This window comes from Microcaecilia unicolor, chromosome 1 (assembly GCF_901765095.1).
Source record: "Microcaecilia unicolor chromosome 1, aMicUni1.1, whole genome shotgun sequence".
NCBI lineage: Eukaryota > Metazoa > Chordata > Amphibia > Gymnophiona > Siphonopidae > Microcaecilia > Microcaecilia unicolor.
Genome location: NC_044031.1, coordinates 579700146 through 579718820, shown reverse-complemented (window position 1 = coordinate 579718820; position 18675 = coordinate 579700146). Strand labels below are relative to the sequence as shown.

General features: G+C 41.4%; 1 protein-coding gene across 2 annotated transcripts in view; it reads right to left on the bottom strand.

Moving 5' to 3' along the window:
- Positions 1-18675, bottom strand: part of TBC1D31 (TBC1 domain family member 31) — a 266141-nt gene that overhangs the window by 73471 nt on the left and 173995 nt on the right. The window contains exons 16-17 of one of the 2 annotated variants that reach the window (XM_030218673.1): positions 15419-15554; positions 5096-5188 (exon numbers count right to left, since the gene is read on the bottom strand). In XM_030218673.1, the coding sequence (XP_030074533.1) occupies positions 5096-5188; positions 15419-15554 (229 nt within the window). Of the gene's footprint in view, positions 1-5095; positions 5189-14936; positions 14994-15418; positions 15555-18675 lie in introns of those variants that run through there. The other variant, XM_030218679.1, reaches the window with a different exon arrangement.

Below are 18675 nucleotides of genomic sequence, written 5' to 3'. Positions count from 1 at the left end.
AGGACCTCCTAAATCTAGTTCTCTTCCATTCTCACTGGTATTTCTTCACTTAGGGCCCACCGCGGGGTGGGGTATTTTATCTCCCCAAGGGGTGGGGAACTCTGTTGAAACAATCAAGAGAATCACAAAATTAAAAAAAAAAAAATAATAAAATTCCAGAGTTTTCCAGCTTGGTTAGATAAACTTTGAACCCAACACACTGATCTTATTTAGAACCCATGCTGAGCCTCTGATTAACCTTGAGTGTTTAAGTTGGTCCTCTCCGCCTACTTATTGGGCAAGCAAAATGCAGATAACAAACATGGAAATCTACTTTCTCAAAAGCAATATAAGGAAAATAATATACTTGAGTGTTTAAGTTGGTCCTCTCTGCCTACCTTTTCATGGACACTTGAAGCAAATTCAGTTCCAGAGGAAAATGATGGGAAGGTTAAAATCACTACTGCAGAGTGAACTCCAGATGGCTCAAAAGCAGTGCTGAAAACTCCGTTTTGGATGAGATTTTAGCTCCCAACTTTGGCTCACCAAGAGAAGTTTCAGGCTTGGATTTTTCACTAGGTAGTTGCCTAATGGCACCACAGTGAAAGGGGCTCCTCCATCTTTGCTCCAATATCACTTTCTTTCAGGCATTGACAACTCTAGCAACATAATCCAATTGGACCCAGGTTATTCAAGGTAAAAGAACAGTTTGGTGGCATTCAGTACACTGTAGAATTGCCATGAATTTAAGGCATACTTTGAGAGTTTACCTGCTTACTTTCTGGGGAAGGGGGCAAAGGGTAAGGAATAAGTACATAAGTATTACCATATTGGGACAGACCGAAGGTCCATCAAACCCAGCACCCTGTTTCCAACAGTGGCCAATCCAGCTCACAAGTACCTGGCAAGATCCCAAAACAGTACAATACATGTTATGCTGCTTACCCTATAAATAAGCAGTGGATTTTCCCCAAGTCCATTTTAATAATGGTCTATGGACTTTTCTTTTAGGAAGCTATCCAAAACTTTTTTTAAACCCGCTAAGCTAACTGCTTTTACTACATTCTGTGGCAACGAATTCCAGAGTTTAATTACACGTTGATTGAAGAAATATTTTCTCTGATTTGTTTTAAATTTACTACTTTGTAGCTTCATTGTATGCCCCTAGTCCTAGCATTTTTGAAAAGAGGAAACAACCAATTCATGTCTACCCATTCCAATCCACTCATCATTTTACAGACGTCTATCATATCTCCCCTCAGCCATCTCTTCTCCAAGCTAAAGAGCCCTAGCCACTTTAGCCTTTCCTCATAGGGAAGTCATCCCATCCCCTTATCATTTTCATCTCCCTTCTCTGTACCTTTTCTAATTCCACGATATCTTTTTTGAGATGTGGTGACCAGAACTGCACACAATATTCAAGGTGTGGTCGAACCATGGAGTGATACAAAGGCATTATAATGTCCTCATTTTTGTTTTCCATTCTTTTCCTAATAATATCTAACATTCTATTTGCTTTCTTAGCTGTCACCGCACACTGAGCAGAGGATTTCAAAGTATCATCAACGACAATGCTGAGATCCCTTCCTTGGGCAGTGACTCCTAACGTGGAACTTTGCATTACGTAGCTATAGTTCGTGTTCCTCTTTCCCACATGCATCACTTTGCACTTGCTCACATTAAACGTCATCTGCCATTTAGACGCCCAGTCTCCCAGTCTCGTGAGGTCCTCTTGTAATTTTTCACAATCCTCTTGCGATTTAACAACTTTGAATAACTTTGTGTCGTCAGCAAATTTAATTACCTCACTAGTTACTCTCATCTTTAGATCATTTATAAATATGTTAAAAAGCAGCAGTCTCAGCACAGACCCCTGGGGAACCCCACTATCTACCCTTCTCCATTGAGAATACTGACCATTTAACCTACTCTTTTCTATCGTTTAACCAGTTCTTAATCCACAATAGAACACTACCTCCTACCCCATTACTCTCCAATTTCTTCTGGAGTCTTTCACAAGGTACTTTCTCAAATGCCTTTTGAAAATCCAGATACACAATATCAACTGGCTCGCCTTTATCCACGTTTGTAATAGATTGGTGAGGCAAGATTTCCCTTCACTAAATCCATGTTGGCTTTGTCTCATTGATCCATGCTTTTGAATATGCTCTGTAATTTGTACTTTATAATAGTCTCTACCATTTTTCCGGCACTGACATCAGGCTCACCGGTCTATAATTTCCCAGATCCTCTCTGGAACTTTTTTTTTTTAAATATTGACGTTACATGGGCTACCCCCTCCAATCTTCTGGTCAGCACTGAATACCATTTCTGGCACCAGTATCTCTCCCAAATCTTCGTTGGTGAAGACCAAAACAAAGAATTCATTTAATCTCTCTGCTACGGCTTTGTCTTCCCTGATTGCCCTTCTAGCGGTCCAACCGATTCTTTTGCCGGCTTCTTGCTTTTAATATTCCTCCAACTCAATCTTTTTTTCAAAGTCCCTCTTTGCCTTCCTTATCAGCGCTTTGCATTTGACTTGGCATTCCTTATGCTGTTTCTTATTATTTTCAGTCAGTTCCTTCTTCCATTTTCTGAACGACGTTCTTTTAGTTCTAATAGCTTCCTTCACCTCACTTTTTAACTATGCCGGCTGTCGTTTGGTCTTCCGTCCTCCTTTTTTAATACATGGAATATATTTGGCCTGGGCTTCCAGGATGGTATTTTTGAACAGCATCCAGGCCTGATGTAAATTTTGGACCCTCGCCGCCGCTCCTCTAAGTTCTTTTTTTACCGTTCTTCTCATTTTATCATAGTCTCCTTTTTGAAAGTTTAACGCTAATGTATTGGATTTCCTGTTTATACTTACTCCAAAGCTAATATCAAATCTGATCATATTATGATCACTGTTATCAAACGGCCCCATCACCATTAACTCCCGCGCCAGATCATGCGCTCCACTAAGGACCAGGTCTAGAATTTTTCCTCCTCTTGTCAGCTCCTGTACCAGCTGCTCCACAAACCAGTCCTTGATTTCGTCAAGGAATTTTACCTCCCTAACATGCCCTGATGTTACATTTACCCAGTCACTATCAGGTTAATCGAAATCACCCATTATTATCGTGTTGCCCAGTTTGTTAGCCTCCCTAATTTCCGATAACTTTTCTATATCCGTCTGTTCATCCTGGCCAGGTGGACAGTAGTACACTACTATCACTATCCTTTTCCTCTTTACACATTTAATTTCAATCCATAGGGATTCCAAGAAGTGTTTTGGCTCTTGCAGAATTTTCAATCTGTTTGATTCAAGGCCCTCCTTAACATACAATGCTACCCTTCCACCAATTCGATCCACCCTATCTCTACGATATAATTTGTAACCTAGTATGACAGTGTCCCACTGGTTATCCTCCTTCCATCAGGCCTATTATCAGGCATATTTTCAAAGCACTTAGCCTTCCAAAGTTCCATAGAAACCTATGGAACTTTGGAAGGCTAAGTGCTTTGAAAATATGTCTCCTTATCTAATTTTTCATTTAGTGCAATATATTCTAACTCTTCCATCTTATTTCTTAGGCTTCTGGCATTCGCATATAAACATTTCAAACTATGTTTGTTGTTCCTATTTACATCATGACAGTATTAATTTTCAATCTTTTGTCTGATTTTTATTTAAGGACACCTGATCTACTATGGTCTCTTTTTGCAACCTCACTATCGGGATACCCTATCTTCCCTATTTTGGTGATATCTTTAAAAGACACCTTATTCCGAACCATGCGCTTTTGAGCAACTGTCGGCCTTCCCCCAAGACAGCAAGCTCCTCCCCAGTACTATCTAAAATCCTATCTAGGTGACGCGTGAGGTCTGCCATCTTCAAACCAGGCAGGCAACTGATCAGGAGATCCTCACGCCACCCGCTATCTACATGCCTAACAATCGAATCACCAACTACAACAGCAGTCCTAACCCTTCCCTCCTGGCCAGAAACTCCTGGAGCCACATTCTCGGTGCGAGAAGATATTGCATCCCTTAGTGGGCTGGTCCTGGCTACAAGATTACTTCCAGCTGCACCAGGGTGATGCTCTCTTTTTCGAAAACCTCCCTCCTCCAAGGCAGCACAGGGGCTGCCAGATTGGAGGTGGGACTTCTTTACAATGTCCCTATAGGTCTCCTCTATTTACCTCTCCGTCTCCCTCAGTTCCACCAAGTCTGCTACTCTAGCCAAGAGAATGGACTCATTCCCTGAGAGCTAGCAGCTCTTTGCATCGGGTACACACATATAACCTCTGAACAAACTGGGAGATAATCATGCATGTGGCACTCAGTGAAAAAGACTGGATAGCATCCCTCTTGCTGCTGGACCTGTCTGCATGTTAGTATTATAGAGTTGTTTAATTAAAACTTCCAAAGGTACTAGGGATATCAGATGAATATAAAGAGCCTTAAGATTATATGGTGTAATATGTAATTTACAGTATTTATAAAGTGTTTGCTTCTCAGAAACTATTAAATGTAATTAAAACTCTTAAAAACTCTCCTCTTGTTTTCCTAATTAGAATAATTTACTATAAATAAAGAGTTGAGCTAGGGTGGGTAGGAGCTGGAGAGGGTGGGTAGGAATAAGGACTGAACTAGGTCCTGCTGTTCCTTCTAGAGTCTATCTGTTAATGCTGTGGCAGAAAATTGATGTTTTAAAACTATGTGGGAAATGGTACGGAGACTAATAAAGTTTGCTGCTTTTTTTTTTAATTCTGTGTTCATCAATATCCTACAATTCCTCTTTTAAACCCAATCCTTAAGTTACCAAGCACAGAGCAAAATAATGTCACTTACCAGAGAAATGTCCTCTTCTCTGAGACGTTCTCATCATAATTCAGCATTGGCAACCACATTTGGAGGTGCTATCCTCCCCATGCCCACCTCAAACTATGCCTTTGGCTTAATGGAACAAAAGGGGGCCATCCTCTCCCAACCCTTTACTCCCATATACATGGACAGCGTCCCCTTAGCCTTCCTCAAGAACCTACTGTCCCGGTCAGTCATTCTAGGGAGAGAAGAAGCTAGAAAGGGGGAGAGGAGAATGCTCAAAAAGGTGCTTTCATTCAGTTTGTACCTGCTCAAAAAACATTTTTTGTGCTTCAAGTTCCATCTGTCTCACTTCAAGGTCTTGCGTTATAGCAGCTGTTTCTTGGTTTCGAATATACATCTATGGTAAAGAAGAATATGTGTTATGAAAAATCAACAGGCAAAGTCTACATAGCTTATGTTATTTCATAAACCTATCGCTGTGTCCAAGAAAGGTAAATTTATGCAAAGAGAAATAATATATGCAAAACCTTTTCAATTTTGTTTCCTGAATGGGAAACTATTCTTATGTGATGAGATCTCACAGACCTATCAATGCAGTATACATCACAGCGAAGAGAGGAAATATTACTGGTTCCCCAGTTTATACTTCTGAAGCACGGTAATATTTGATATTTGCTTTTCTCAACTGTTCTGCTGGGTTTAGCATATAAAAGTGGAGGAGTGGCCTAGTGGTTAGGGTGGACTTTGGTCCTGGGGAACTGAGGAAGTGAGTTCAATTCCCGGCACAGGCAGCTCCTTGTGACTCTGGGCAAGTCACTTAACCCTCCATTGCTCCATGTAAGCTGCATTGAGCCTGCCATGAGTGGGAAAGTGCGGGGTACAAATGTAACAAAAAAAAAAAAATGCCTTACTTTAAGTTTAACACATTTTTATGGACAAGATCATTTTTCTTATTCTGGACTAAATAAAATTTGTCTTAACTACACCTCAAGCCAATAAAGGAATAAGCTACATCGGTCCCACTCCTTCACAACTGCAATTATTTTACAGGTAAGACTTTGGCACTGCATCATTCTATGGACAGTTTATTCCCTTTCCTTTAAGATTTACAATTACTTTAGGAAAGTTTAGAGTTTGTTTTCTACTCAGATTTTTCTGAACCACTTTAGATGATTTAATCCTGGGAACGTCTCAATCTTCAAGATGCCTCTAGCTCTACTGAATTTGGATTTTAGATTTATTGCTCACATTTTTCATATCCAAGCTCAAGGAAAATTACAATGAGATACACAAGTTATTTTCCTAATCAAATGGGCTTACAATCGAATTTGTATCCTGCAGTACTCTTCAAGGATACTGTACAGGTGAAGGAATTTTACTCCATGCCTTAAAAGTCTCTATCATGCATGCTGAGTCTCTCATGTCTTTATCGCTAGGCACTGAAACACTATTCCTAGTTCTTCACTATTCTATAAATACAAAATACTACAGATAGCTAGAGGTGAAGCCTAAGTTGTAATTTCAAAGACTGAGTGATGCTACTGAGAGAAGGTGAAGCATAATAATCATCATTTATGATAAAAGGCACAACTGAATACTCACCTCACGGGGGACGGGGAGTGTGATGTGGAGAATATGGAAGACATGCTTCTGTTGTCCCAGAGGCTACTCCCAAAGCTAAATCTATCTGCATTTCTAATCAGTGTTTACCTCTTGATATAATCCTACCCACTGTACAGGTACTGCATGGAAAGTTATGTTTCCTCAAAAGAGTGAATCATTTCATGGCGTCAAAATCCACTAAAAAGAAAAATCAGAGGCTTATTAAAGAAAAGATGGCGAAAGCACCACATGCCAGTGTGACCACCAAGGATGGACAAGGTGCAGACTGCAGAATTTAAGGATGCAGTGATCAAAGTGCTGACCAAGAAGTTCAACAAGATTTCACAGCAGTGGGAGTTGGTATTGCAGGGTTTTATGGAGGTGTAGAGGAGGATGGGGGAGAAGCAACAGCAGATCTCGGAGGAAGATGAGCTCCATGGGGCTTTTGTTGAATTTGCAGCAAACCCTTGCCTCCCAGGACAAGAAGCTGGAAGACCTTGGGAGTATGTTCTAGCACAGCCATCTCAGTTTTGAGGGATCCTGGAAATCAGTCAATGATTGGGATCTCTCTGAGTGGCTCAATATCTGGCTACAAGATTGGCACACCTGGGAAAACTTAAAATTGAGTATACTCACTGCCTAGGGCTGAAGTCAGACTTCCAGGCGCACCTGAGTGGTCATTGTGAAATATACCCACATCGAAATGATCCTGAGAGCTCTGTAATTTTGTTCTTTATAACAGTGACTCCTGTTCTTATGCTTAGCTTGGTAACCTTCTGCCGTATTTTCCTCAGGCTAACCAATTTCACCAACAATGTCCCCATCTTATGGCCTAATCTATGCAGCTTATATTTATACAGATAAATATCTGCTTCACACCTTTGAGCCAACAGATCATTTTGCTGACCCTGGAGCCTATGTACTTCTTCCTGGTCCATCACAATCATTCCAGTTACTGAACATGTCTCTACTGAGTTGCTGCTAATTGAATGTAATATGCATGACTACCTCATCTCGTGCCTTATGCTCATGGCTTGAGTACCATGAATCTGTCCCCTCAAAACTGCCTTAGCTCGTATAATCCTGCCATGCCTTCCTTAAGTACACTATAAATTCCTGTTTCCAAAACAAAAAAGATTCCATACAAAATCCTTCTGACTGCTATCCAACTACAAGGTCATTCCTACCCACAGTACACAACTCTGTAAACAAGGAAGCAAAAATTAAACTTTGATCCAGTCTGGCAATCACATTATAAGTATGAGAGTAATAAGTCAAGTCAGCTTCAGGGGAGATATGATACAGGTCTTTAAAATAATGAGTGGAGTGGAGTGGAATGGGTAGATGTGAATCGCTTGTTTACTCTTTCCAAAAATACTAGGACTAGGGGCACACAATGAAGCTACAAAGTAGTAAATTTAAAACGAATCAGAGAAATATTTCTTAACATGCCAGAGAATGTGGTAAAAGCAGTTAGCTTAGCGGGGTTTAAAAGAAGGTTTGGATGGCTTCCTAAAGAAAAGTCCATAGACCATTATTAAAATGGATTTGGGAAAAATCCACTGCTTATTTCTAGGATAAGCAGCATAAAATGTATTATACTGTTTTGGGATCTTGCCAGGTACTTGTGAACTGGATTGGCCACTGTTGGAAACAGGATGCTGTGCTTGATGGACCTTCGGTCTGTCCAAGTATGGCAATACTTATGCACTTATGTCTGTACTTCTGGAGATTTTTGGCCAATGACAGGTCTTAGTCAAGAAGTGCTGTGAATTCTGAAATGAAATTGAGAGTGTGACATCAAGTGCAATCTCATTTTACAGAAGCAACCTTTGACTGCCGAGGCATTTTTTCCCTCCTTTTAGCATTAAGTGATAAGAAAAATTTAAAAATCATATTGGAGACATTAAATAAATTTATTAATGAGTTATATTGGGCTAGTGTACGGTTTTCCACTATTTTGAGTTTATTCAGTTGAGCTATTGTTGTGGAAATGAATTCTTTTTTTAAATTTTGCAGGTGCACAGAAACCACAAAGCATAAGCTTTCTCCTCATCACCTCTTCCAACACTACAACATATCTCCCTTTAGGGTCCAAGATGGTTTTGTGCAGCCACCAATCCAAGCCTTTTTTCATTAACACTGCCACATCCCTCTAAATGCTGTGATCAGGACTTCCCCCACCTAGTCCCAACGCAACTTAGGTTCCACCAGTAATAAGTATGTTTCCTGCAATAACGTGCTATCAGCCCTTCAAGTAACTAACTACTTTTGTTCACTTAATCGGAGAATGTAGCCAATCAACATTCATTGAATGAACATTCGCTCCCATCTAAGTTACATTAGCTGTAGGTTCTTAAGTGGTCTTTTTATCCCAGTTTCTATAGGTATATCAAATCTACAGGATCCCAGCCCTACGTAATTCCCCATTCTCTGTCTCTTGTACAGCATTCCCAAGAAGAGCAAGCAAACAACCTTGGTTCATGCCCTCCACCTCCCAGCCCTACGACTAATTCTTTTAAAAGCTTGCGTCTCCCTTTTCTTACCTACCTCCCAACCCCAAAGTCTCCCTCTCCTTACCTACCTCCCAACCCCATCCTTTAGTGTCCTCCACCCTTCTACATACTCCACAGTTGTCACCATCCCACCCTCTTCCATCATTTCCCTCATACCGCTCCTCCTTCTCCTCCTCGCCCCCCCACTCCTCAGAAAACTCCCAACACTACCTCATTGCCAAACTCTAGGCTTCACCTCTCCGGCCACCCCTCCCAACTTCCATGTACAACTTCATGTCTATTTCAAGAAATATTTCAACAAACATGTCAAAAAATTTTTCAAAACCCTTTCCTAGCTCCTCTAAAGTCTTTCTCTACTTATAGAACCCAGTAACTGTTCTAGTCTAGTGCGGTCAGCTCCTTACAAGCTTCAGAGTTCAAATGCATCCTGCAGTCTAGTCTATAGCACCAGGGCAATCATTAGAGTTCAACTCTCCTCTGTCCCTGAGACAAAACAGCACCATCACTCGACCGACTCTGGCTATCAGCCTCTCACTGCTACTGGGAGCACACCAACTCATCTTCTCCTCTCCAATGCCCTCCTTGACCAGTGGAAGAAACCAATGTAACTTCGCCTTTAGTGATTCCAGCAGCACAGAAGTCATCTTAAAAAAGCAGTATTAGTCATAACAATGGGTTACTTCCACCAATACAAGGCCTCTAGCACAAGACCAATCTCTTAGGCCTCGTGTCCTTCCAAATTCTTTTATTTACATCTCACATGCCAACTTCCAGCTCTAGTTCCAGTAATGCAGAATATAAAGACAAACCATAGTTAATATTTTAACTTATTGAAAATAGTACTCCATATTGCTCAGGCCCGATAGCTAACTCTGGCGTTCTGTCCTCCACATTGCGCTCCTTAGCTCCCTACCTTTCAAGCAACTGTAGAAAAGCTTTAAACTCAGCAACCTTAATATATATCCTCATGGTGCCCTGGATACTGAAGGGCAAACCATACTCCTTGATTGAAGAGCTAGCAGTAGTATGGCGTGAACCCCGCCAATGCACTGCTACCTCTTTGGAGAAATCTTTGAACAGCAAAACATTTCCTCTCTGGAGTTCCAAACTTTTTGCTAAACAGCAGATCCGTAGGATTGTGACCTTGTCTGCAAAATTCAGTAAGCATGCAATAATTGGCTGTGATCTATTGCCAGGATTTGGCTGGGCTCCTAATCAGTGCATAAACTCCACCTGTATTTTGCTTCTCTCTTCCAAGGCCCAGTCTCACCATAAGCTCCCACTCATCACTGGCTACCAGTACAATACAGGGCTAAATTTAAAACTCTATGTCTGATCTTCAAGGCCCTGAAAGGGAATGGCCCTAAGTACCTGAAGAATAGGATGTCACATGAAATGAGATTGAAGGGGGGCAGACTCAAGAAAAATGTCAGGAAGTAATTTTTCACGGAGAGAGTAGTGGATGCTTGGAATGCCCTCCCGCGGGAGGTGGTGGAAATGAAAACGGTAACGGAATTCAAACATGCGTGGGATAAGCATAAAGGAATCCTATGCCGAAGGAATGGATCCTCAGGAGCTTAGTCAAGATCGGGAGGCAGGGCTGGTGGTTGGGAGGCGGGGATAGTGTTAGGCAGACTTATACGGTCTGTGCCAGAGCCGGTGGTGGGAAGCGGGACTGGTGGTTGGGAGGCGGGGATAGTGCTGGACAGACTTGTACGGTCTGTGCCAGAGCTGGTGGTTGGGAGGCAGGGCTGGTGGTTGGGAGGCGAGGATAGTGCTGGGCAGACTTATACGGTCTGTGCCAGAGCCGGTGGTTGGGAGGCAGGGATAGTGCTGGGCAGACTTATACGGTCTGTGCCCTGAAGAGCACAGGTACAAATCAAAGTAGGGTATACACAAAAAGTAGCAAATATGAGTTATCTTGTTGGGCAGACTGGATGGACCGTGCAGGTCTTTTTCTGCCGTCATCTACGATGTTACTATGTTACACACCTCCAAGGACACTAAGGACCTCCCAAGGGCTATCACCAACCACACCCTCTCCAAAAGATATTACACGATGTGAAACCCGCAAGCAAGCCTTCTCCTTAGTAGCCCCCACACTCTGGAATGCACTGCCTGAAAGGCACCGCTTAACACAAGACTCTCTACTTCAGGAAGCAGGTGAAAGCTTGGCTCTTCAACCAGGCCTTTGATGAAAGAAGTAACTAACTTGTAAGTCTCACTCACACACGCAAGGAGTGACTTGGGCTGCACATACTGCAGCAGGACATGTTTATCCACTCCTACCCTAGCTGAGATAATATTTTAACCTTGTGTGCAACTTTCTTTAAAACAATTACCTTACTTTCTAACTCTTCTTACTCTCTTACCTATCTACATGTTACATCTTTGCTTTACACTTCACTATCAATTAAAATGTTCTATTACATATTGTGTTGACATTGTAAACAGTATACCATGCCATACTTTGTATTACTTGGATATTTTACTGCTGTAAGTGCCTATTGCTCATGTTTGATCTATTCTTACTGTACACCGCCTTGAGTGAATTCCTTCAAAAAGGCGGTAAATAAATCATTGTCTTTATCCTTGATTCAGGTAGTCCCAGTTATACGAACATTATTCTGTCTACTATGATTTTCTTGATCAATCAGCCTCCAGTAAGTAATGCATTTTGCTTTTTAAGTTGTTCTACTTGCTCTGTCAGCTGAGTTGTCACCATTTCTTTTGCAGTGATCCTGAACCTGTTAAACTCAATCTTCGTTGTCTGCACTGCTAGCAATTCCCTCATCTTTTGAGGGATTGAAATGTAGCTGCAACAGGTTGTCCTCAAGTACAGCAGTGACACACTGGGTAAGGTGTCATGCTAACTCTTCCAACATCATAATTATGGGCTGCTCTGCACCAGTCACTATCTTAATTTCACCCCATCTCAATTTCTCCATTTGGTACCATGATTTCCTGATCATATCCACAATTCTCTGTCACTGGTCCTCTCACTGCACACTAGTTCAACTCTGCTGCCCCTTTGTATACAGTTCCATATCACAAAAGGTCCATTTAAAAATTTTATAGAAACTTTACTGAATGAAAAAATGCAAATGAAACAAAAAACCCACTATCCAACCTTAAAAATGACAATATGGTATCAACATGCTTCATACACTTCCACAGCTGTAATATTTTACCACCTCCTTCTCCCAAATCCACACCCTACCCTTCAAAACCCACCCATATCAATTGTTATAATTTTTCACAAGAACAGTTCCCAGTTCCAAGTGAGATACCCTTAAACAGTACCCACAGGTGATCACAATTGGATCAGTGGCTTTCAAATCCTTTCCCAATTCTGTGGGCACATCTCATCTGCTAAGAGTTTCTTTATGACATTAATATACCACATTTTAGCCACTCATAAAAGGTCGATTTGTCCAGTAGGCTGTGGGGAAGCACCCCTAGGTTGAGTTTGGTCATGTTCATCATGTAAATCCCTGCCAGTGACATTCTGGTGTGTCTCATTAGCCTATACAACTCATTACACCATCTGTTGGTAGTGTGATAAATTTGGGGACTTCTCGGGCTTAAAATTAAACTACGGCAAGCTAGCTCCATTGGCTAACATACAAAGAAAGTGTGACTCACGCTTTCCCTTGAATTGGGCTTCAGATATGATCCACTTTTTGGGGGTTTGGTTACCAAAGGATCTGAGTCATCTGCTCAATCAAAATATTTTACACTGCTTAGAGAGCACTGGTGCCTGCTACAGGCTTTGCAAACCCTCCCCCCCTCTGTTAGTTAAGATCTATTTATACAAAATGATCATTTTACCTAACTGGTAATACATGTGCCAACTGATTCCCCCAGGAGATATGGCTCTAGTTAACAAAACGTTATGCAACTATCTCTGGCAGAGCCATAGGCTGTACCTGTTTTTGGTATAATAGTCTGCTCTAAATTATTATCTGTAGCTTCTCTAAGTTCTAAAGAATCTATAGTTAGTATTATGTAGGACAGGCATATTCAAAAGTCTGATTAATGCTTCTAAGAGAATTTTCAATATTTTCAACTTTTAATCTTATCATAGATAAATCATTAATACATGTATTCTGAACTGTTTGAATATGAACTTCAACAATACCTTGACCTCTAGTAGATTTCAAACTAACAATGTCCTCCTCCATGGTAGTAACTTTAGTTTCATCTACAGCAACTTGAGGAGCTAAATTATATATCACTGAAGTAACAGTTTTCACCAAATCTGATACAGAGATCCAAACAGATTCCTAAGTCAATTCCACAGGTTTACTTACTAGTGATTTTGGTAGCTCTTCAGCCTCCCGGGAAATCTTATCTTTTCCAATACTTCTACAATCATCCAGGGTCCAACCTGAACTGCAACTCTACTCTTTTCTCCCCATCCCCTATCTTGATGTCCTGTGCCAAAACTCACCCAAAAAGTCACAGATTTTCTACCAAGATCTGCGTCCACTGTAGAGGGAAGCTCGTAGCTGCCAGTTGGAGAGGGGGTGATCTTGGATCCAGATTTAGAGATCTCATCATGCCCAGGCAAGTTACAGCAGGGACCACACCGAACAGCAGCCAATCTCCCGAGTAAGCAGAAAGGAATTAATCAGTACAGAAATTAAAGCAACTGAAGCAAGGGGCTGAGTTGCACCCCGTTTCTGGTCTCCCTTTTGTTTCCCCATAGGTAAACTTCCAACAAAACTGTGAAGAGACCAATGGCAGTGAGAAGGTTAGAGCACCGGTCTTGCAATCCAGAGGTGGCCGGTTCAAATCCCGCTGCTGCTCCTTGTGATCCTTGGCAAGCCACTTAACCCTCCATTGCCTCAGGTAGAGACTTAGATTGTGAACCCTCCTGGGACAGAGAAATATCAGTGTACCTGAATGTAACTTACCTTGAGCTACTACTGAAAAAGGTGTGAGCAAAATCTAAATAAATAATAATAAAAAAGGTAGGGCCATCTCAGACCTCAGTAGGTTTGTAACTTCAACCTTATGTGCAAAGTCTGGATAGGATGAGCTTAAGTAGCTTAATATGAAGGCTCTGAATGAGTGCTTTCTGCTGGAAATGGAGGGTAATGTGTCTGTGTCATTCTTAATATAGATTGTTTGGTCAATTGTGTGTCTCGTTATTTTTCAGGACTAGTGATAAAATGGTGTAAGGAACTGGCAGTAGACCTGACACCCAAGCTGTTTGAGGCAGCAGTGAAAGCGGTTCTTTCTTTGTCAGAGTGTCCCTTAGAGATGTTCAGCTCAAAGTCCTGCTACATCTCTGCTTCTCACAGCACCAGGCATCCAAAGCTAACCTTGTAAACTCAAACAGCTGCAATAAACATAGAGAACATGTGTTTTGGCTAGGTTCACTATATAAAAGTTTTGACAATTATCCATTATCTAATGCAGATTACTGGAAAGCGGGTTCCTTTAGACTCTGGAATTGTGTTATTTGACAATGTCTCTTAGCTCATCTTAAAGAATAAGGCTCTCCAGTTACTCCTAAAAAGGTCTTTCAGTTGCCCTCACACCAAAAAGTATACTGGCACATTGGAGAGACTTTGTGCCATCTTTGCTAATATAGTGATGTTCTGAGCTACATGACATGATGATCATGGAAAAACAAGGCTGTTGGAGGACTTTTCTCTGGTTATGGGGCTCCAATCTGGGCTCCTTCCCTCACAGAGCAAAAACAGCATCAGTTGATTCATAAAAACTATTATATTTGGACAAATGACTATTTGAATTCAAGAAAGTATGGGACAAGCACAGAGGATCTCTAAGGGTGAGGAAGTGAAAGCAGAGATGGTATAGGTAAGCAAACTGGATAGGGCATATGGTCTTTATCTGTCATCATTTTCTGTGTTTCTATGTGCATTATTTAATGCTGGCTCAACTATCATCAATAAGATCTATTTACTTATAACCTTCATTAATTGCAATAAGGCATATTAAACTGAAATTAACACGAGTTAGTAAATCTACTACTTAGAGCAAGGAAATACCTGCATTACCTGAATCTGTAACTCAACTTGAGCTTGGGTTTGGAAAGGTGAGGAAACAACTCTGAAATCCAAACCAAATGCACAGGTATTCTATCATTTCTACAGCAGAATTATTTGTAGAAACATTTTTACAAAATTAATACTTATTATCAGGACATGATTTATCAGGGGATGAGCCACTTTTCAGGTGCATGAAACAAGACAAATAAGGCATCCAAAGCATAAGAAGATGCCATGATACACCCTCTCCTACATTGTGGTATTAATTGTAAAACAGAAAGACTAAGGATTTTTTTAGTACCTGAGAGATATATGCACACAAACATACTTTGCTCCAGGTAAAACCTGGGACCATAAATGTCCCAAATAATTATATGAAAATAAAGGGAAAAATCCCACTAACTATGTTAGCTATCAAATCTATTGACATTTAAAACAGAAGTCTGTCTGTATAAATAAAAACTATACAAACAAGTTTTTCCAAACCTTTCTTTCAATTTCATCATCCAGCCTCCTGAGTTCCATTTTTCGCTGATTTTGCTGATGATTAAGAAACCGCCTCCTTGCCCTGTCTAGCAGCTCAAGCTCCTTCAATCTTAGATCCCTTTTCGCAGAAGTCAGTCTTCAAAGCCAAAAACACAGCAACAAGGAAAAACATGCCTGACTTAGTTAACATCCACCCTTTATGCAATATATATATAGTGAAAGCAGAAAACCAGAATTTTAAGGAAAAAAAAAGGTATGTTGACCACTACTTAAGCTCTCACTTTCTACAATGCAATATTTTGAAAAGGACCATTGCGGATATATTTTTTGACAACTCAGCACAATTGTGTTTTTGGAAACAGCATCCATTAAAAAAAAAACATTAGCTCTTCTATTTTTCATAAGTCGCAACAGGACATTGGCTTTTGATGTCACTGAAGAATCCAGCTCCATATATAGAAATGCAAACGTTCCAGTATCACCATATATTACAAAATAAAAAGGACTCATTTTAAACAAAATAATAAAACCCTACTTGGTGACTATGGCATTCATCTATAATAATAATATTTTAAAGAAGGTAACAGTTCCCTATTAATCACATCAGTTTGAGATGAACATTCCCAGAATCAGAAAAATGTTTAAATATTTATGTGACTAGTGAGAATATGAAGAAATATTGAAATCTTTGGGGTTTTTTTTCCTTAAGACAAGCTACAGCAGAGGTTAGGTTACACTTATGGTAGCCATGGTCATTATATTTAGAACCTCTTACACTTATTGCAAGCCAGAAGCAACACAAGCCACCCTCGTTTCACTGCAGCCATTTTCTACATTTATTACTGATTAAGCAAAGTTACTCACCTGCTGCAGCAGGTGTTCTTCGAGTATAGCAGGCCAAATAGTCTCACATGTGAGTGACGTCATCCAAAGGAGCCCGGTGCGGATGCTGACTAGCAAGTTGTAGAAATTTCTAGCAACATCCCACCATGCACGTGTTGGTGCCTTCCCGCCTGACGCACGAGCTTGGGTCCCTTGGTCATTATAAAAAGCTAAAGAATGCAACTCCAAGAGGAGGTGGAAGGATATGTCAGAATACCTAGCCTACTACAGGTGAGTAACTTTGCTTTCTCCGAGGACAAGCAGGCCATTGTATTCTCACACGTTGGAATCCCTAGCTACCAGGTTCACTGAAAACAACAGTTCTAGGACAATAGGAACTCAAAACGTCGAGGTCTGTACTCAGTCAACCTGAAATGATTTGTGGACTTATTGTGGAGGTGCAGCCTGGAACAGAACAAAACCGGACCTAGGGGGTGGAGCTGGATTCTAGACACCAAACAAATTCTGCAGGTCTGTCTGACCGAACTGGCTGTCATATTGGGTATCCTGTTCAAGGCAGTAATGAGATGTGACTGTGTGGACAGATAACCATGTCATAGCTTTGCAAATCTCCTCTATGGAGGCTGACCTCAAGTGGGCTACTGATGTAGCCATGGATCTGACATTATGAGCTTTGACATGACCCTCCAGAGACAGCCCAGCCTGGGTATCAGTAAAGGAAATGCAATCTGTTAGCCAACTGGAAATTTTGCATTTGCTGATGGCTGTCATCCTGTTTGGGTTAAAAAAAAAAGGGTGGACTGTCTATGGGCTTTAGTCTGCTCCAGATAGAAGGCTAAGGCTCGCTTGCAGTCCAAAGTATGCAGTACACTCTTGCCAGGATGGGCATGTGGTTTTAGAAAAAATGTCAGCAGGACGACTGATTAAGATGGAACTCTTGACACTATCAAAGGAAGGTGCTTTGGGTGCATGCGGAGAACTACTCCGTTGTGGTGAAATTTAGTGTAAGGTGGATTAGCTACTAGAACCTGAAGCTTACTAACTACCATCAGAAACCCAACTTTCCAGGTCAACTACTTCAAATGACAGGAATCAAGCGGCTCAAAAGGAGCCTTTATCAGCTGGGTTAAGACAATGTTGAGATACCGTGACACAGTTGGAGGTTTGACTGGGGGGCTTTGTCAAAAGTAAACCTTTCATGAAGCGAACAGCTAGAGGCTGTGCTTACCTCGCACACAGTGATAGTAAGCACTAAGATAAATTGATACAGAGTTGATTTTCAACCAGACTCTGAGAGGTGAAGGAGGTATTCAAGCAGTTTTTGTGTAGGACAAGTGAGGGAATCTAAGGCCTTTCCCTCACACCAGACAGCAAACCTTTTCCACTTAAAAGAGTAACACCATCTAATGGAGTCTTTTCTGGAAGCCAGCAAGATGTGGGAGACAACCTCCAGCGAGCCCAAGGCTTCAAAAATTCCATGCTCTCAACATCCAAGCCATGAGGGCCAGGGATTGGAGGTTGGGATGCAGAATAGATCCCTTGTTCTGTATGAAGAGGGTCGGAAAACAATCCAATCTCCACTTATCTTTGGAGGATAACTCCAGAAGAAGTGAGAAGGGAACCATATCTGTTTCAGCCAGTAGGGCATGATTAGAATCATAGTTCCCTGATCTTGCTCGAGTTTCAGCAAAGTCTTCTCTAAAGAGATATTGGAGGATAAACATGCATGAAACCTTCCCCTCAAGGCAGGAGAAATGGATCTGACACCAGTCTGCCATGTGATCTACAACTACTACTAATCATTTTTGTAACGCTATTAGATGTACGCAGCACTGTACACATTATATGCAGCTACTTTTCTCTGTCCTTAGAGGGCTCACAATTTAAGTTTTATTTGGGGTTTTTTTGTACCTGGGGCAATGGAGGGTTAAGTGACTTGCCCAATGTCACAAGGAGCTGCAGTAGGAATCGAACCCAGGTCACCAGGATCAAAGCCTGCTGCACTAACCATTAAGTTACTCTGAGCCTGGACCAGAACTGGGGGACTTTGTTGTTGAGAGGAGTGGCTGAGAGACCACTCATGTGGTTGCCAAACCCTGCTCAGTCTGTCCGCCAGGCACTTTTCCTTTCCTGGAAGGTATGTGGCTCAGAGGTCCATCCCATGAAGGAGGGCCCACAGCCTCCTGACATAATGGGTAGGATCCTGTACTCCCCTGCTTGTTCACATAAAATATTGGTTGTCTGTTTGAATGAGAATAATATGGTTTTGCACACAATCTCTGAAAGCCTTTAGGGCATTCCAAATGGCTCGCAGCTTGAGAAGACTGATATGAAGATGTTTCCTCAGCAGACCAAGTCCCTTGGGTGTGAAGCCCATCTACATGAGCTCCCCAGCCCCGGTTGTATGAATTCAT